The 22,161-nt window shown below is 27.8% G+C and overlaps 1 protein-coding gene across 1 annotated transcript in view; it reads left to right on the top strand.

Annotated features, from left to right (window-relative positions):
- LOC107438918 (spectrin beta chain) overlaps nt 1–22,161 on the top strand; it is a gene marked incomplete in the record, with an annotated part of 105,952 nt that overhangs the window by 2,622 nt on the left and 81,169 nt on the right. The window contains 11 exon segments of the mRNA XM_071185528.1: nt 2,720–2,872; nt 5,690–5,841; nt 9,410–9,583; nt 11,181–11,353; nt 12,697–12,812; nt 12,950–13,062; nt 14,668–14,855; nt 16,799–16,981; nt 17,562–17,819; nt 20,057–20,195; nt 20,941–21,097. Coding sequence (XP_071041629.1) covers nt 2,743–2,872; nt 5,690–5,841; nt 9,410–9,583; nt 11,181–11,353; nt 12,697–12,812; nt 12,950–13,062; nt 14,668–14,855; nt 16,799–16,981; nt 17,562–17,819; nt 20,057–20,195; nt 20,941–21,097 — 1,783 coding nt within the window.

Raw genomic sequence — 22,161 nt, 5'->3', positions numbered from 1 at the left:
ATATTATATTGTATTGAAATAATATTACATTTAGTTTTCTTAAAAATAATTTAATCTATCGTAATCAATTCTCTGGTAAGTTTTAATGTTTTAATTTCTTGAATCAAATTTCTAATATTTCTTATAATTTTTCATTGAAATTAGAAGTAAGACAAGTTATATTTTTTTGTCGACAATCGATTTGTAAATGCATAGAAACAATAAAAAAATATTTTAGAAAAACATAAAGTAATATTTAACTAATAAAATTATATCAAATGCTGTTTAATATATCTGACACTAAATATCAAATAGCTAAATGTAGAAAATTCTTTTGTTGCTTAATGACTCGTAATAGTTCTTATCTTTTCAAATTTCATATATTTTGTATAAGTAAATTAAAAATAATATATTTTAAAGTAATATTATATGGTATTGGAATAATATTTCATTTAGTTTTCTTAAAAATAATTTAATGCTTCCTAATCAATTCTCTGATAAAGATTTATTGTTCAATGCCTTTGTTTAATGATCATAGAAAGCTATAATGTTCAAATCATCAAAAGTATAACTTTTACTTTACAATTGTTTTTGTTATATATCACATTACAGTTATTTAAGTTGCTGTTCTTATTAATTATTTTGCAAAACTCTGTGTTATTTTTTTTAGTATAATTTTTTTAGATTAACAGTTTACGTTTGTCTAATCATTTTCGTTAATTAATTTTTCTTATCAATTCATTAATTTATTAATTAATTAATTTTTAATTAATTCGCTATTTTAATTAAATCAGAATTATTTTCTTTTTTTTAAAATTTGTAAGTTGTTGCAGTTATAATTCCAAAATCTTTAATAATCTTTTCATCTTTAAGTTTTTGGGCTGTCAATTGTTCAATAATGTAATTTTTATATATATATATATATCGCACCCTTGCAAGAAAAGTGCCACAACTCGAAAAACAGCAATTTTGAGGTTATGTCAATAAAAAATATGTATGAAGTGTCCCCTGTATGAAGTTCAAAAAGTGTCACATCTCTAACTCGCAATTTATCCAGCTGAGGGCAGTTGTGACAGTTTTGAGTCTCATTCAGAATAAGGGTTATCGTATTCTTTAAGTTGGTTTTTCTCAAATGCTGCATTTTAGAGTTATGACATTTTTCTTGAACAATTTTCAAATAAATTTTTTTTCAAATGACTTCTGAAGAAACTATTACTAAACGATGTGGCTTTATGATTGAATCGTCACGAATCGAACGCGTTAGAAAGTAATTAATCGAAATTCGAACGTCGTTATAACATCGTAGTAAAAATATCAGAATTTGAAAAACCATGTGAAAAGGGCCGAAAAAAATAATAAAAAAATATCAAACGACGTGAATTTGCGATTCAATTGTCACAAATCGTTAAATTCGAAATTCGTGCATCGTAACAATGCATTAAGTGTGACGGGATTAATTTGGGAAACCAAGGGAAGCGAACGAAAAAACAATCGGAAAAAGCATGTAGATATTGTACATGTAGATTGGAAGTACATGGATTGGAAGTAGATATTGTACATGTGGATTGGAGACATGTAGATTGGAATAAAATATAGTGAATTATAAAGCTGAATGATTTCAGGAAAAAAAAATTTCACAAAAATATTTTCCATTTGTGACAAAAATTACTTTTTTTCACAAAAGTCGGCTCCGAAAGATAAAACCTGGTTCGTCCCCTGCCTATGACTACTGTTAGTTTTAATTTGAGCCCTTGAGAGGACGCTATACAGCAGGACGGTAGGTGGCAGGATATTCGGGCTAGGTACTTCGAAAAATATAGATTACATCAGTATATCAGGAGAAACCCTTCTTGCTAAGTTCTCGATTGCCAACAAAATTCAAATTTAAAGTTCAGTAAAAGTAAGTTTATGTAAGCCTCAGGTTTTTTATTTTATTATTATTTATTATTGTTATTCAATGCCCGCCTGCGAAATGACCTTTCTTCAAGACAGGCATCTGAAGGGCAAATTTGTTTGCCATTTTTTCAGGGGCACCATATTATGTGGGCCAACGTTGTTCCCATAGTAAGGACAGATAATACAGAGAATGAAAGAACATCCATGCCTTGCCCGGGATTCGAACCCTGAACCTTTTTGATGCAAGGCCAGTTCCCTGACCCCTTCACAGGCCGATCAGCAAGTAAGTCTAAAGTAAACCATGAAGTTTCAAATCCTGAAAAAACAATTCAAAATATCAAAATACTAACAAATAATTGCTGAATTAATAGCCGAACCCGCGAACTCTCGGATATGGGCCCAGCACCCTACCGACCAGGCTATCCCGGCTCCTCTCAACGTAATACTACCTTAATTTATACACATTTTAATATATTGATTTTTTTTCAGCATTTGAGGCTTCCTAATCTACGATAAACTTCAACTTCCTTTTTCTGTACTTAATAAACTTTTAAATTACCAAAAAAAAAAAAAATTGTAAATAAATAAATAAAAGAGAGAGACAGAGAAATTGAAAGAGAATTGCAGAAAGGGTTTTTCCTCTCTATAGCTTCCTCTAAACTATTTGCATAATTATCGAATATTTTGTGCAAAATTATTATTTTCTTTATGAATGTTTTTTCTCGTAAAGTTGTAGGAATATATTATTATTATTATTATCATGTGTGTGTTTTACTATTTGATACTACATTTTTGTATTTTTTTACTTGTGTATTTTCTGATTTCAAATTCTTTTTTTTTTTAGATTAAAATAACTTACCTTCAATAATGACTACTGACGTAGTAGTCGGGGTCCGATGGGATCCCGCTACACAAGGAGAAATGGATGAATTTGAATATGATGGGGGCAATAGTTCATCGCGACTTTTCGAACGATCTCGAATTCGAGTTTTAGCTGGTTCGTATTTCTTTTTTTAATTTTACCTCACTTTTTTAATTGAACTTTAATACACACATTTATACAGGGTTATTCATAATTCCCTCCGCCTGTAAACGCCATTTTTCTTTACTACAACTGGCTTCAGTGGTACATGTTACTGCCATCTACCTTCAACTGCTTAAATTAAAACTATAATAGTTTCGGAATANGAATCAAATATGTTCTTTTTTGCCATATTCGTCTTCGTTTTTTTACTATAACGCTTCGAAACACCGGAGGGAATTATGAATAACCCTGTATAAATGTAAATTGATTTCAGTTATTTAAATTTTAATAAAATCTTAAATAATTTGCTTAAACCAATGTTTTTCAACCATATGTACTCGAAGGACCGGTAATATATTTCAGAGTTTCATAGCAGACCTGTAAGGTTAGTAATTTGCACTATTGGCACTTGACCAGTTTGTCTCCGATTATTCGCATATTCTCCACAGTTAAAAATATTTTGTGCCAAAAAAAATTTGAAATTGAATTAAAATTTATATTAATTCTAANTTTTTCGTCCATATGTACTCGAAGGACCGGTAATATATTTCAGAGTTTCATAGCAGACCTGTAAGGTTAGTAATTTGCACTATTGGCACTTGACCAGTTTGTCTCCGATTATTCGCATATTCTCCACAGTTGAAAATATTTTGTGCCAAAAAAAATTTAAAATGTAATTAAAATTTATATTAATTCTACTACAAATATTAATATTCTACCACTGACAGGTGGTTGATTAACAATGGGGTAAAATATAAAGTAGCTTGATAAATTCATTTTACTTTGAATTCATTGCATTATACAACTTGCATTATAAATAAATTAAATATACTTTTCAAAATTAATTGATTTCTTTAGATTTTATAGCTAAATGTTAGTTAAAATGGAGCAACAGAATATTTTAAAAAGCTATTTCATGTTGAACCAATTGTATGCTCATTTTACGTTGTATCACGAAATATTTCATTTCTTATAGAAATTGCTCACAAAAAAGGTAATATTTCTGACTTTCGTTTATTTATTTTTTTTATCAATATCACGAATTCTTTTTTTTATAAAACAATTAAGCATTGTGCCCTCTACCAATAAATTTTATTAGATTTCTAAGAACTTCATTTTCCAGATCTTTTCATAAATGCTTACTTATATGCAACATATGTATTCTTGCAATTTTCTTACATTTCAAATAAATTTCCTAAAATTTACAAAAATAAAACTCAATTAAAAACTCAATTTTTTTCTGTAAAATAGATTTAAAAAAATTTTAAATAAATAATCAAAATAAATAATTTAAATAAATAAATTAAAATAAATAATTTAAATAAATAAATTAAAATAAATAATTTAAATAAATAAAAACCTTTAAATAAGTTTTTTGTCATGGGAATCTTAAAAATTTCATCAGATTAGACTTATAAATAACTTTCTGTGTTCAGAGCAATTAAAATTAAATTAGAGCGATACATTACTAATTTAGAGTTATACATTACATAACTCCAACTGTAATACATAACTTTAATTAAATCATACCGAACAAAAAAATGAAATGATTTAATAATGCGCTAATACAATTACTTGTGTGGTTTAACAAGATTTCTTAAATTGCATCAAAATCTGAAAGCATTAATAAGAAAGACAGTTACAGTTAAATGTTAACGAAACGAAAACAACTGACGAAAATTTAAACGTTTGCTTCTTAAACTTGCAAGGAGTCAAAAGGAAATGAGCAGCATTGTTTCCTGTCTGGGACTTTATTCTTCCTTTACCATAGGAAACGTTCCCATTTTGAGCATCTGTTTATATCCAATATGAGCTTTTAAAAACTAAGTTTAATCAATCTATTTGCAATTTAAAAATGAGTGACGATTTAGAAGACTTAATAAAGCAACTGCAAGGTACGTTTACTTTTATATATCGTATCAGTCGTGCATTGAAAGTTATGTATTTATCTAGGCTAGTTAGAAATGAATAAATTTGGGCGGGAAGAAAAAATGACTGCAAAGGAATATATTATGTTTGATTTAATTATATTGTTTAAATTGTTTTGAAATAGTTTTATTAAATAATTGTTATTATCAATTTTTTTATCAATCTATTTAATTAGGGCAGAATGTTCATATGTATGTGTGTATGCATGTACCTAATACAAATCCGCAATTCTGAACCGATCCACAACGTATTTGGTATACATACTTTCGAAGACATGATTATGCGTATCATACATTAATACTTTTTCGTTAATTAAAGAGTGATTCTATAAACTCAAGTAATGGAAACTCAACAAGAAGTAATAAAGCAAATTTGTAGTTCTCTATTAAGCCATGGAGATATATATATATATATATATATATATATGGGTCATTCTCACGAAAACNTTGTATGTATGTGCAAATTGTTTTATTCAATTAAAAATAAGTGATTTGAAAAGACCTTTTTCTATATATATATATATATATACCAGTAATATTTAATGCCACATTTAATTATGCGTCACTGGCGTCAATAATATTTTGGCAATTTTTTATATCTGATTGAAATAAGTACCGATATTAGATGGTTTGCCAAAAATGACTCTAAAAGTATTAGTGTCGTTAATAATTATTTTTGAGAATTACAATTTATTAATTTTGGTAGTAGGTACCAATTGAAATAAAAAATAATATTTGTAACAAAATGCTAAATTAATGAAGAAAAAGTGCACAATAATAATTAATTACTATTATTATTATTGCTTTTTTCTTGAATGTAAAGAAAAATAAAAGTAATTAACACTTTAATATCTCTTATTAGATGAGAGAGAAAATGTTCAGAAGAAAACATTTTGTAAATGGGTTAATTCTCATCTCTTAAGAGCAAATTGTCGCATAACTGATTTGTATGCAGATATGCGAGATGGGAAACTGCTCATGAAGTTGCTTGAAATATTGTCTGGTGAACGTATGGTGAGTATTATAATTGCTTTTTTAATCGATGCGTAGTTATAGTTTCTTTTGGAGACGGCTGGTACAACAGTTGTACCCTAAGTCTTTTTTGTAGTAAAAAGTATTTTCTAGATGAAGAGATATTAACTTTTTATGATACCATATTTGTTTTGTTTTCAACCAACTGTCTCTCAACGTGTCTCTTATATATCAAATACTGTATAAAAAAAAAAGACATAATGTAAATAAAACAATATTTAGGGTACAACTGTTGTACCAGCCGTCTCCAAATAGTTAATATAGATTTAGAAATTTTTTGAATATTCAAAAAATCATTTATTTTAATCAATAATAGAATAAATCATATTATAATATCATTGTTCACAGCATGAATTAAATTTTTATGATATAATTTAAGGACAAGTAATTTTAATGTATTTGCCACATTGCTCTGTAAATTCCTCGGTCAAGAATGTGTTCAGCAAGTGCTTTGTAGTTTAATTTAATGATTTCAATAAAGCATTTTATTTTGATCATATGCGCGAAGAGGGGGACTACGGCCCCTGGCATCTAAATAAAAGACTAGTCTAATCGACGACAAAGAACCCTAAGATTTTAAATCATTATCTGAAATAGTGTTGATGCTTTAAAAGTCACTACAAAGAGTATGAAGATACAAAACAAAGAGCTGTCTAATACGTAGCCAATATTTTTAGTTTCTCAAAATATTTTTGCATTTGATACATAGTCTTAACGTCATAATTTTAAAATTGGATTACCTGGCCACGTGTGATTCACAGAACTATTCAACCAACTATTTCATCAAATTTTTCAAATTCTCATTCTTTATGCTACCCATAGATTTTTTCCGATAATATATACTAAAAAAAATTTGAATTTTTAACAGGTTAATAGTTCACTAAAATTAATTATTTGACGAAGGATAAATATTGATTTAAAAACAAATTTTATAAAGATTTTGATCATTAAAATTTAAATATTCTTATCATTTAAGGGAAAAAAATTTAAGAATATTTTGTTGCAAATAATAAATTTTTTATCTTAGAATAATTACCACTTACATTATATGAAGTGGAATGTAAAAATATCGGTTGATGCCTTTTTTAAATTGAATTAAATTGACTTCTTCCCTGCAATGATTACACTCAGGGCTAAAGAGAATAGAAGGGCTAGTTCACTCCGCTCTTAAACCTGAAGCTACGATTTCCCTCCTCACGACGTCACTGTGTCCACAGATCTCGGAGATGGCAAGCAAATGATAATATGATATTATGATAACTTNCTTAGAGCTGAAGCTACGATTTCCCTCCTCATGACGTCACTGTGTCCACAGATCTCGGAGATCGTAAGCAAAGATATTATGATAACTTTGCATCTTTCTCTTTGTGAAAATAGGTCCAGACTTTTTCTGGTTATTAGCTTTCAAATTTTACGTAAGTAACACATTATTGCCATTCATAAACGTAGTTCAAAAAAACTTTCGTGGCCATTATATTGAAAAAAATGCCATTTTAAACTAATAAAAGTGTTTTACTAGTTGGCGAAAATGACACTATAAATACTTTATTTTAAAAAGTTCAGTTTTAACTTTAATTATTAAGAAAAATGAAAGCATATATCGAGACTTTTTTTATCTACATATTCTTTTATAACAATAAGTTGAGTTAAATTTAGAATCCCTGATTTTAAAATATGCCGTTAATAGCAATTTGTTCATACTTAATCATTAGGAAACATCAACCTTAAACGCTAATTACTGAAACAAAATAATAATTTAGGTTCATAATGACATTAGAAATTTTACAATTGTTTATAGACATTTAAATTTACGATGATATAATTTATAGATATTTAAATTGAAGAGAATATAATTTTTAAAAAAAATCATAAATATTTAGAATAACTACATTAAAAAATATGTTATGAAATTAGGAGAATTTCAACTATATACTATATATTTTATTTATACTTTTTACTTACATTTTAATTTTCTTTGACTTTATCTATTTTTTAATTCTTTTCACCTGCCTTTCTTTATGAAGTAGCGAGGCGGTTTCTATTTAGATAATGAATTTTTATAAAAGTTCTTTACGACAGAATAAACGTATTGCGGTTTTATATTAACTGTGTCATTTCGGAATCCATTCTTTACATAGTTGTTCATTTACTTTAGGGAACACGCGGAAAATTATATTTTTTCCTTTTGTTTTTCTATCAAAATCGCGCAAACTGGCATTTCGATAATAGTTTTAAATTCTTGTAAATTCACTGCAAAAACTGAGGAAAGTCATTATAGAAAATAACAAATGTCTTAGAATATCTCGCAAACAGAAATGCTCCAATATTAGTTAGGGCTAGTAAGGCCGAACGCTGCGTTCTTGACGTAAAAGTGCGAGCTTTGCGCCAAAGTGACGTCNGCAAAAACTGAGGAAAGTCATTATAGAAAATAACAAATGTCTTAGAATATCTCGCAAACAGAAATGCTCCAATATTAGTTAGAGCTAGTGTTCTTGAAGTAAAAGTGCGAACTTTGCGCCAAAGTGACGTCACTAGAGAAAATCGGAGGATTGGCGCGGCGAGAGCTACTTCAAAGGAGTGAACCAGTCCTTCTATTTTCTTTAGCCCCGGATTACACTTCCCTTCTCTGAGGCATTTAACCATTATTCCTTTTCTGCTTTTAAGAGGATGCTATAGCGCGACAGAAACTTTACGTGACAAAATCTTTTTTACCTCCATAAGTAATTTAAAATGTATAAAAAGTGAGTTCAAGCAAACCTAGAGTAAGCCATGAAGTTTCAATTGCTGAAAAAAAAAATTTCAAAATGTCAAAATGAAAACAAATTATTGAAAGAGAACTACTCCATTGCGTAATCCTTAGTTATCTTCGTATAATTTGTCTTCATTCTGATATTTTGGAATTTTATTTTCAGTATTTGGAACTTCATGCAGAACGCTAGATTTGCCTGAATTAAATTTTTCTATGATTTTTAATTACAGATTGCCGACCGGCCTGTGTAGGGGTTAGGGAACTGGTTTTGCATCAGAAAGGTTCTAGGTTCAAATCCCGGGCAAGGCATGGCTGTTCTTTCCTTCTCTGTACTATCCGTCCTTACTGTGGGAGCAATGTTGGCCCTCCTAATATGGTGCCCCTGAAAGAGTGGCCAACAAATCTGCCCTTCAGATGTCTGTATGATGCCCAGGTGGGTCATTCTTGAAGGTGGGCATTGGAATAAAAAAAAATCGGATTGCTTATGAAGGTGAAAAAAGAATTTGCGTTGAAAAGTTTCTCCCGTGTTATAGCGTCCTCTAAGTGATTATCTCAAGTAACTTTCTTTAGTTAAGCAATTTTTAGTAAAAATGTTTCTTATATTTTCATGCAAGCAAATTATATTTTTATATTTACATCTAAATCGTTTGTAGTAACATTAGAGAAAGCTAATTTTTAGTTTAACAGAACTTGAAAATTAAACCAATAAAAAATATTTTAAAAAACAACAACAAATTTTGTTTAGAATATTGCAGAACGAATTTTCAGTTTTTACCTTTTTATTCCATTCACTTCTTACAGCCAAGACCAACTAAAGGGAAAATGAGAATTCATTGCCTTGAAAACGTCGACAAAGCTCTTCAGTTTTTAAGGGATCAGCGAGTGCATCTAGAAAATCTAGGATCGCATGACGTTGTCGATGGCAATCCACGCCTCACCCTCGGTCTTATATGGACTATCATTTTACGTTTCCAGGTGAGTTTATATCAACAAGACAACGATCATGCGATTTTGATCTGATCAACGGAGTTGTTTGAAGAATTAACTACTCTGTTAAAAATTGCGGATCTAATGACTGTAAAAATACCGAACCTCAGGGGGCCGGCACTTTTTACCGTAAAATTCATTTTTACCGAAGCATGTTACAGAACAAACAATCTGATATACCGGAATTCTTACAGCAATAATTACCGTAAAACCACTGAATTACTCTGTAAAGAAATAAGATATAATATTTCAAGGTAAAAATGGATTTTGCGGTTGATGCACCAAAGTGCTGGTCGTAATTTGATTCGAAATTTTTTACTGAGTATGAATTAAAAAGTTTACATACTAAGCATTAATTTAGATCTACAAATGATACTGTTTATGATATTTAATCAATTCTTCATCACTGTTTATGTATTTTAAAGTGCAGTACGCGTTTTCATTGCTTTAAACAAAAATATTTAAACAATCATTTTAACTTTTAAGCAACTACTTTCTGTAAAAACAAATATTTAATCAAATGCATAAGCAAATCGCAAAAACAATATTTTGCTCATATTCTTCATTTTCAATAGTGAAAAGAAAGAAAACCCGTGCATTTTAAATTTGGGGTCTTGAAAAAAATTTCATAAACTATGTCCTTCACTATTAAAATAACCTGAGAAAAAGTTATTAGTTCCGAGAATTCATTGGTCGAAATTGTTCCGAATGGCCGAAATGGTGTAAAAAATTATGTACCTTACAATTTAAAATTTTTTCGATCATTATTATATAAAATAATGAAAGATAATGAATATTTACTCTAAGTTAGTTTTTGCCTGGGGGAATTATCTTTAGATAAACGAATTTTATAATTGTGTGCAAAAAGTTTTAAATTTGCTTAAAAAGTTCTTGAAATACGTAAAAAATAAAATTGACAATAAGGGGTTCAAAGTCCAAACTTTGAACCGCTCTCCTGATCAAACTATTGAAACAATATTTCCCAGATTGCGACTACCCCTGTTATTTTGAGTGTCAGAAATCCAAATCCGTCTCGAAAAAAGGTACGTTTAATTCAGAAATACTTTGTTTTTTTGTCTCTTTGCGTAACTTAAAACATCGTCGGCACTAATTAATTAGCATATTTGAGGTTATCCCCTCAAACCATTGAGATTGAGTCTCAGAACGTGAAGATCCGATCATTTGATCCAAAGTTATCAGGATAGTCTGATCGGACAGTAATTCAGAAAATATTTTTTTTTTCGCAAACTGTGCTACAGATTAAGGTGTGGCATAATACGAAAATATCTGTACGAAAAAGCTATTCGAATGGAAATAGTTCAACAATATAGGCGTAGTTAAAGTGATATTTCAACTAGAAAATCACGAATTTATTGACATCTTATTGTCGTTGTCAACATTTCATAATTATAACAAAAAAAAAATTTTTATCAAAAGTCACTGTACAATTTGATATTTTTTATATTATTTTTTTAATTTGCCACATTCAACTTCCAAATCTGCATTAAAAATTATTGAATTGAATCACTTAGGATTAGAAAGTTATTCATTCATTAAAACATTAAAAAAAATTGGTCTTTATCAGATTCAAGACATTACCATCGAAGAAGTGGACAATCAAGAAACAAAATCTGCGAAGGATGCATTGTTACTGTGGTGCCAAATGAAAACAGCTGGTTATCCTAATGTCAATGTCAGGAATTTCACTACCAGTTGGAGAGACGGCTTAGCATTTAATGCTTTGATTCACAAGCACAGGTACAGTATACTAATTTCCGTTCTTTATAGCCTTTTATTAAAACATAATGCAATATATTGATTTTCAATTCCGTCTAACTTTATCCTAAAGTATTCTATTCCTTAAAACCTTACCCAAGTCAAAATTCTTGATGGTCCCATTAAATCACTTTGATGGTATATGTTGGTTTCGAGGCAATTTAGAATGGTTCAATATCATTTGATGGTCACCATCATCCAATATTTTCCATTATGCGTTCATGGTTTTTTATAAGCCAGCGAATTTCCTTCATCCCAAGATGGAAAATGATACTTTAATACTATGATGGTTAACCAGCAAGAGAAGTTTGATTTTCCTGGACCAACTATCTGTGAGGATCTGTGATGGTCCATGATGGTTCCAACTATTCATTTCTATGATAGTTGAATGAGAATTCTTGTTGGTCCTCATGAATATACCATCAAAACAATTTGCCCATCATAAATCAGTCTGAATTCCAACATTGGGATGATGATTGTGTATGATCGTTCCAACATTTGATTTCTAAGAAACTATGATGGAAGTTTCTGATGGTTCAAAATGAACAAACCAAGTTGTTATTCTTATGTTGGACCATCATAAATCAGTCCAAATTCCTACATTATGGTGATTACTTATGTTGGTTATGTTATGTTGGTTATGGTGATTACCTATGTTGGTTACTGTCGAAAAATGTAATGATTCATGATGAAGTTATTGATGGTTATTATCAAGATTATGTTGGTCCATCAATGGAAACCATCAGAATTTTGACTTGGGTGTCCTAAGGTATATTACATTAATGTCTTTAATGCAGCTTTTCCATCAACTAAAGCTAAAATTCACAGTTAAAATATGTATGTACGATTTTAGTTGTGTAATGTGGATATTTATATTTTAATAATATCCTTATACAGGTTTTCTCTATAAATTGTATTAAAAAAAATTTTTTATAATGTATATTTTCTATCTGCTTCTGCTCTGTCAAACCTAGTTCGAATCTGTCCTAATATTCTCTTTGTGCTACGTGTATGTTTGATTTACAAACTAATTTTATTTTAAGAACCTCATGCTTAACTTTGACCTCATCCTTTTTGCTGTTATTTTCTTGTTCTGGTCAAAGTACATCATTAATTGAACAGGAATAAGTGTCTGTTCAAAACACTTACTTTTCTATTTCATTGAAAAATCCAAAAATTTACCTTTGATTCAAAAAATGCAATTACTACTGAATGTGATGTATTTTTATTCTAATAAAAAAATCTTCGTTTTATATTTTTACAAAAAAAAGTGTTTTCAAACTTCATATTATTATAATTTTGAACAAAAGATTAATTTTTTTCAGGCCCGATTTGGTACAATATGATAAACTATCTCGTTCCAATGCCATTTATAATTTGAATCATGCCTTTACTGTTGCTGAACAACGGTTGGGTTTAATGCCGCTGTTAGATGCTGAAGGTATTGTTTCGATTCAAGTTTTTTCCTTCTTTCTTTTAAATTAATTTTTAGTTTATAAATTTATTTTTCTTGTACTTTTAAGTTGACATTATATTATATTAAAAGTGTGATAATATTTTTTTTCGATCTTCCATTAGATATATTTGTAGAATATCCTGATGAAAAATCAATAATTACATACGTCGTAACGTACTATCACTACTTCTCAAAAATGAAAGCTGAAACAGTGCAAGGCAGAAGAATTGGAAATGTAAGACAGAAATATTTTACTTTATTTTCTTATTGATATCACATTTTAAAATTTTTGTAATGTAATATTAAATTATAGAAGAATTCAGGAAATAAAATATTCACATTTAAAACTTTTGTAAAACAAATACAATATAAGCCATACTGTGCAAAATACTATACAGTAACTTATGCTTGGTTATCTAGAATATTACAAAGAACATTCCATAAAATTTATAAGTTATTTTTTTACGAAGTGGCAACAATACGAAACTAAAAAATAAATGTGCGAGCAATATTTTTTAAAAGATTAGTAGAGTGTTCATACGTATTCTTACCGAAGCAGACGATTTTATTTTCGTGGTTTAGTATATGTTGAAAAAACTGTTTTTATTAGCATTACAAAAATGGAAGTGAGTGATTCGAAGTTAAAATACGAAATGCAATATGTCATGCAATTTTTTATATCGTTTGGTCTGGATTAAAATTTCACTTGGTTTAAGCGATTTCCGGCTGTTTTGGACGTTAAAGGAGAAGCTTCATAGAAGAAAATTTAAATTACACGTTCTTTTATCTGTGCAGTGTTCCAAAACAGGCTTCTTTCCAAAAACAGGCTTCTTTACTCGTTTTGAAAAGCTGGTTGAATGACGGGTTCATTGCATATTATCCGAGGGAAGTTATTTTTAAACAGAATAGTTTATTTTTTTGCTAAATTTATTACTTGATTTTCTTATGGTTTTACTATCAGTTTTTATAGAACGCTCTTTGTATGATGAACAAAAAAAATTTTAATAAATGGGATATTTATCTTTATGATAAAATAAGTAACACGAAAGATATAAATATAGGGCTTGAAGTTTTTGTTATTATAAACATATATTCCATAATCATTTGTACGGGAAGTCATTGATGATGATCTTTGCATATAATGTCTGCTTTTCATTATCGATTTCTATTTGTGCTTATTAAGGGTTTTCCTATTTAAACAAATTTCTTTTATATTAAAACGAGAGTAAATTGTATTTTTAATTATTTAGCTAAAACAGTATATTTTTCTATGTTACTTAAAATTGTTATTGCTTCAAATTAAAACATACACATTAAATTATACATATACGCAATTTAATAAAAGATTCGTGAGCTTTCAAATTTACATAGCTTACAAACTAACGCGACTGCTACAACCTGCGATTCCAAAACCTTTTAGCCAAAGCTTTTTAGATAATAAAAAAAAATTTGTAAAAAAAATTAATTAAAGAAGAATTAGAAAACTAATCTAATTAATAGAATCTATTGCTTACAAGTAGTTTTTTTTTTCTCATTTAAAATTTTTTTTTTCATTTTAATAAGACATACGCACATATCTTTGGCATTAAACTATTTCCCGGAAATAGTTTTTGTAACTTTGGCAAAATTTCAAAGCTAATTATAGGGTTTTCTTACGGATATTATGCTTTTTAGTTAGTTATAGCATTTAAATATTTTAATTTTCTTACGTTTATTTATGAATATATTTTATCTAAAAAATAAACTTGAGTGAGTAAAATAAATATAATATAACCGAGGTATTGATAATGTAGCATTTACTACTTGCATTTTGACAAAGAAATATGGTTTTACTTTATAGGTTGTAGGTCAAGCTATGCAAAATGAAAACATGATTCATGAGTATGAGACTTTAACCTCAAATCTTCTGAAATGGATTAAACAAACTATAATTGCTCTATCAGACAGAAAATTTGCTAATTCTTTATTTGGAGTGCAACAACAACTGCAAGCTTTCAGTTCCTATAGAACTGTAGAAAAGCCACCTAAGTAAGATTTCGTGATTTTATTTTACCAGTGCTCTTTTTTATGTTTTACTTAACGAGTGCATTTACTTACACTATAGATTACATTAAATGGTAACTTAATAAAACTGAAAAACGCAAACAAGAAATTAAAAAATGTACATTATCTACAGTGACGTAACTAAAATACATAAAACAACTAAAAATAACAACAGTTAAAATTTATGTAATATTGTAACAGTAATTTTTTATGTTGTAAATACACATATGCCTTTTTTTATCTAGACAGAGTTCCTCTTAATAATATTCAAATCGAATTTTGATGACATTCGAATTTGATGATTGGAATTTGCGGACTACTTTTTTTCTATCCGAGGACAATTTTTAACAATTATTAGAAACCATTTTTTTCCTTTTTTTAAGATTTTAAATAAAAAGAAATTGATTTTCTTCTTGATTTCTATATCTTATTTTTCTCTCTTTTTTTCTTCTTCCTCTCCTAATTTTTTATCCTAATTGGTTTCGAGTTTTTTGCATAGTAAAATCTTTTTAATTTTCAGTATTTCTTGTAATGTTATTCTTATATGGAACTTAGGCTCCAAATAGAATTTCTCGTTTAATTATTACATATTTTTTCTGCTTAAAGGTATTATTTTTTATGCTTTTAAGAACATTTATAAAAATTTTAAGGGTATTAAAATACAGGCCTTAGTGATTATGAATATGTTTTTCAATTCTTTAAACAGTAAGGAATTAAGTACTTTTTACAGTGCAATTTTATAACATAATCTAATAAATGATTTAAAATTGAAAGGAAATTTTTCTTTAGTTAAACAAAATTTCCCAGTTCTATGAAGAAAATGAAGGGAATTTCTGAGGATAAAAAGTGTTTTGTTATCAGCATAAATATTTTTTTTTAATTTTTAAATCTTGCATTAAAATTTAATTTGATTTCAATTTATTAAATTGAAACAATCCTTACTTATATGTTTAAAATTTTAAAACTTAAGATGATCTTTTTAATGGTTCTAAAATTTTTATTATTCTTGATGGAATCCGTTTGAAATAAACTACGTTAAGTTAACTTTAAAACATGTGATTTTCATTTTTTTATTTCTAAAAAAAATATCATTTTTAATTTAAATAAAGCTATTAGAATAAACATTTGAACTACTGATATTTAAATAACTCTTGTAATATTTCAAAAAATGTAATTCTATTTTTTTGTGTTGAAAATTATTTGATTTTAAGTTTTAAACAAATCACTCTAATCGTTGATTTAACAAAATTATTCTTATTTAAGTTTAAACAGTTAACTGATCATTCGTTTATAAATTAACTCTGATTGTTATTCCAAAAAATATCATTATAATTCTTGATTTAAATATTCTGATTAAGTTGATTCTAAGTTCTTCTTAAGTTGATTGATTCTAAGTTGATTAAGTATTCTGATCATTTTTTGAAAAAATATCCAATATCTATTTAAAATTTAAATAGTCTGCTTTTATGGTCATCTTGAAAAAATTATTCTAATCGTAATTTTAAAAAATTATTCTAATTACCTGATCATTAGTTGGAAGTTTAAATTCTTCCTAAAATTTTTAGCTTTAAAAATTATTTGGATCGTTAGTTTAAAAATGATCCTATTCGATATTTTAAAAAATTACCCCAATATCTTTTTTCGAAAAATGACCTTAGCAATTATTTGAAATTTAAGTAATTTCTCAAATTGATAGTTTAAATTATTTTGATCTTTAGTTTAAAAATTATTCTACTCATTATTTAAAAAAATTACTCTAATAATTACTTCGAAAAATTACCAGATCATAAGTTAAATTAATAGATTATAAGTTTAAATAAGTTCTCAAAGACCGTTAGCTCAAAAGAAAAAATTTATTCTAATCATTAATTTAAAAAATTATCATTGGCTTGATTTTTTTCTTAATTTAATAAATTTCTTTTGCATAGATTTGCTGAGAAAGGAAATTTGGAAATTTTACTGTTTACTATTCAGAGCCGCATGAGAACAAACAGTCAGAGAATGTATTTTCCACCAGAAGGAAAAATGATAGCAGACATCAACAAAGCATGGGAAAATCTAGAAAAAGCAGAACATGAAAGGGAATTAGCTTTGAGAGAAGAACTTATAAGGTAATTTTAGAATAATAATTTCTTCGTTTTATTTTATTTTTTTAATTTATTTTTTGCATATTTTTCCTAATATAGTAGAACTTCGATCGATCGTTTCTCGTGGGTTCATTAACGTAAAAACATTGACGCAAAATGCAAATGATGCAAAAGGAAGAATAATAAACACATTTATTTAATTAAAATATTTGGAAATTTTAGCTTGAACAAGCACTTTTCTTCTCAGCGCAAACAATGAATGTTTGACATTTGTAAAAGATTGTTGCACATTTTCTGTGAGTTCGCGTGAATACAGAAAGTTTCTTATTTTTTTCAAAAACTTCGAAGTATTCCGCATATGTGGTTAATGATTGATTCCGCTTCGCCGTCATCATCGGTTTTTCAGCTCCTGCAACCAATTTCTGAACCCACGACACTTTAAGTTTCGGTATTTTCATCAACTGATGCATAGAATACAAACATGTGGACAAAGCAAAAACGCAGATTATGATATTTTAAATTTTATTTTAGCAAAGATTCAACAGTCCTGATTAACCTTATTTAATTCTTCGTCCAAAACTAATATATTCTTTTTTAATTTCAGGCAAGAGAAGCTTGAACAACTAGCTGCCAGATTCGATCGCAAGTCCGGTATGCGTGAAGCATGGTTAAGTGAAAACCAACGTCTAGTTTCACAAGATAATTTTGGCTTTGATCTTCCATCTGTTGAAGCGGCCGCCAAGAAGCACGAAGCCATTGAAACTGACATATATGCTTATGAAGAAAGAGTCCAAGCTGTTGTTGCTGTTGCTCAAGAATTAGAAGCTGAAAATTACCATGATATTTCCAGAATACAAGCAAGGTTTGTTCAAATTGCTTTTATATATAATATAATATAATTGCTTTATTTAAATATATATATATATATATATATATTTTATTTTCGTATAACTCATTAAAATCTATGTTACCATATTATAAAAGCATAAAACCACTTCCAGTCCATTAACCATATGATCAAAATGCAGAATCTTGTGTCAATCTTATTACGATACTAATTATATCATAGATAATGAAGTATCATGGATTGTTTTAAATATCTGTTTGTCATTAGAATAAAATCTGCAACAAGGAATTCAGTTAGAAAATAATGAAACTAATAAGTAACTATAATTCAAGATTCATTTTGTATTTTTAAACTTCAAAGTAAAAATTTTAAAAAGTAATAGAGAAAAAATAAGAAGAAACAATACATCGATTTGCTTTAATTATAGAGACTACACGCAGGGTGTATCAAACTCAAAAGCTAACTTGGGCCAAATAAACAATGCCTAACTTTAGGCGGGCCGCAAAAAAAAAGAAAGAAAAATCAATGTTCATGGAAAACAAATATTTTTATTTTGAATTGTAATAAACATATATAAAGTTAAATTATTGTTTACGTCCTGATACTTGACATCATTGCTGTCTTCTCTGCTACTATCTTTTTTTATTTCGGGAGAAATTTTATTGGCCGAGACTACTTTCAAAATTGACCCAACGTGAGCGTAATTAATACGGTTTCGGACAGGAGATTTATTTCCATTCATAACAGAAAATAATTGCTCTCACTGTTAAGTACTTCCAAACATGGAAATAATTTCATATGTGAATTTTCGAGTATTTTCAAACCTTGCCGGTGAATATTCGTAAAATTCAGGCACACCCACTTCAATGACTTTTGCCTTCAAATTTGAGTCGCACTGAATCTCAAGCACTTCCATTTGCATGTAACTGGGTACTGAGTCTATATTTATTGAGAAAATCGAAGAAAACAAACAAAATTTGTCTTCCAACGAATTAAAATCTTTAAGCCTTGTTTCAAATTCTGTTCTAAGATTTGAAATTTTTTTCTGTATATTTTTGATACGATGCAGTATCATCTAAACTAGATTTGTTCTTGTTGCAAAATGGGAAGTACGTTAAATCTTCATTTTTCAGTTGCCTTTCCCAAAGAAATAGTTTACATTTGAATGCTTTAATTATATCAAACACGTTCGTAATGATCTGATCATTGCCTTGTAACTATAAATTTAAATCGGATAAGTGTTTGGTTCTATCAGCAATAAAAGATAAATCTTGCAACCATATTTGATCTTAGAACAAGCTTGTATCTTGATTTTTAGTTTGTGAAAACTTACATATTTCTTCTNCTTGTGATCCCCAATATATCACAGAGAGGATCCAACAGTGTCAATCTTATTGCAATAGTAATTATATCATAGATTATGAAGTATCATGCTTTATTTTAAATATCTGTTAGTCATTAAAATAAAATCTGCAACGAGGAATTCAATTAAAAAATATAATAAGAATAATAAATAACTGCAATTTAAAATATATTCTGTACTTTTATATTTAAAAGTAAACATTTTAAAAAATAACAGAGAAAATGTATAAAGAAACTATAGATCGATTTGCTGTAATTATAGAGACTACAACATTGTGTTTCTCTCGCATTATTTATGAACCACAATAACTCAAAAATTATGTAGTGCATAAAAAGTACCAGTATGGTAAGGTACTATTCTTAGCTTGTGATCTATTGAACACAATTTTCTTCAAAAAAGAAAAAATGGGCTCTATCATTCCATCATGTTTGAAGGATATCAGTATTATGTGGTTAAGTTCCCTATGATTTTTAAAAACTCCCTATGGTAAATCCGATGCCTATATTTTTTTAACGTAAAATTCTTTAAAATGCCTTTTAAATTTACAATTTCTTTATTCTTTATTCAATATTCTTTAAATTCAATATTCAATATTTTTCAATATTCAATATTCTTTAAATTTGCAAGTTTTAAAAACACTTAAGCCAATACTTTATCAAAAAATTAAGCTCACTGGCACAAAATTTTTATACTAAAGAATTTTCATTATTATTTGACTCCAGCTCAAAACACATGCCAACGGTTCTTAGGTGAATAACTGCCAAAATACTTACCTTACCGATATTTGATTTCAAAACAAAATACATTTTCGTAATATATTGATTTTTTTTTCTACTTTCTGTGAAACACAATAACTTAAAAGTTTAAATTTATATGCTTTTTTTGGCAGACGTGACAATGTTTTAAGATTGTGGAATTATCTACTAGAACTCCTGAGAGCTCGTCGCTCAAGACTTGAAGATTCTTTGACTTTGCAGCAAACGTTCCAAGAAATGATATATATATTAGACACCATGGAAGAATTAAAAGTATGCAGAAAAATTATTTTTCTTAATTATTTCTCAATATTATTTAGTTAAGTTCCTTATCGGTCTTATTTTACATTTCTTTTTGTATTATTTTCTTTAATTAAAAACAGAGGTACCATAAAAGATATTATTTTTATTTGTTTCAAAAATATCCAACATGGCACTACTATAAAAAAAATCTGTTCCTTAGTCTTTGTTTTAAGTACACACTATATTGTTATAATTGAAAAATAAATTTGCCTTACATTAATGCTCATTTCGTGGTTATTTTCTATTAATAAAATTAACATAATAAATTAGACAAAATAAAATGATTGAAAATTGATATATACAGGAAACGTATTAACGGCACTATTTTTATTACTAATCTTTTGCAATTAAAATCTCAATGAACCCATAAATACTTTGACACAAATCTTCCAACGACGGCATGCTTGAAATACGTTACAAAGTAGCGCATTAAAGTCGCAAATTGATATTTAAGCTAGCTAAAAACGAAAATGTTACCAAAATATGGTAAATCACTAATGAGGAAAGAAAATTTAAAAGCATCAAAATCTTTTTGATTACTGAAAGAAATATAGAGGAGTTAAAAAATAATCGCTGGAAACATAACTTTTTTTTATGTTATTCCTGTAGCTTGTCATATTTATGTTTATTATTTGGTTTTATATTACTCTTCTTCCTATTTACTTTTTTTTTTCATCTCATATGATAATTTATGTTATTATTATAATTATTAAAGGGAAGACTACTGACTGAGGATTCTGGAAAACATCTGATGGGGGTTGTCGATTTATTACAAAAGCACAGTCTAATAGAAGCAGATATTAATGTGCTCGGTGAAAACGTTAAAGCCCTCATACAACATTTACAGACATTTGTTGATAACAGTGGCACAGGTAACGTATTAACAGTTATATTATCATTAATTTTGTAAAACATCCAATGAACTGATTCTGATTTTGATATAGAACTTCTATTCTTGGCGTTTTTATAAAAATATATTTCTATCATTTAATCTCAAAGCTGTATAATATATTAAAATAACCGTGTATATATTAAAAGTGTATGAATATTTTGCAGACAAATACTTTTTATCGAAAAGTAAGTCTTCTACTATAAGTCAGTAAGTTATTAATTTTAACATAAAAGTGTTTATGGGATTTCAGTATTAAACAAATCTGCATGTAAAATAAGCCCCGATGCTGATTTCTTTTCCTTCTTCTTAATACAATTTTGATTTATAGTTTTTAACAGTTAACTTCACTGAAATAATGCATACTTCGATATAAAACTTCTTATGTTAGTGTTTTCATGAAAAAAAATGCGTGGATCATTTTGTGCAACACTGCAAAAAACTTAGGTGTTTAGTTACCATCTTTTTTGGTGATGAGGTAAACTAAAAATTTTTACAGAGCATGTAGTCACATTTTTTAATTACTTTTCCGTTGTTATAATTTAATTTATTAATTATTTAACTTATTTATTTATTTATTTACTTATTTATTTATTTATTAACTTATTCTTCATTAATTTATTTATTTGTTAATTTTTTGTTTTTTTATTTACAACACTGATTTCCATGCGCATTAGAATCATTTCAATGGCTTGCAAAAACATTTCGTTTAAAAAACATTTACAATAATAGTAATATATTTGCTCTAATTCTTTCAAACAATTGCTATTTTGTCAATTTTATGTAATTTTTACTACGATAACTACTGTTCTATACTTAAAATTGTATTTAGTTCACTTCAACTCCAAAAATGATGGCTTTTATAGATCAAATTTTTTTACAGTATCAAATGTTAGACTATATCATTGACATTATATATATATATATATAACCAGGAAAGGCAACAGATAATAAATAAAATAAATTAAATTCGAATTATTTGTGTCTTGTATCAGTCTTGGGAGTGATTTCTGATTTCGTTGTGATGATCAATATCAATTTTTATAT

Source organism: Parasteatoda tepidariorum, chromosome 9 (assembly GCF_043381705.1).
Source record: "Parasteatoda tepidariorum isolate YZ-2023 chromosome 9, CAS_Ptep_4.0, whole genome shotgun sequence".
NCBI classification, from domain to species: Eukaryota; Metazoa; Arthropoda; class Arachnida; order Araneae; family Theridiidae; genus Parasteatoda; species Parasteatoda tepidariorum.
Note: the sequence above shows the minus strand (reverse complement) of the source record. Positions and strands in the feature narration are given on the sequence as shown.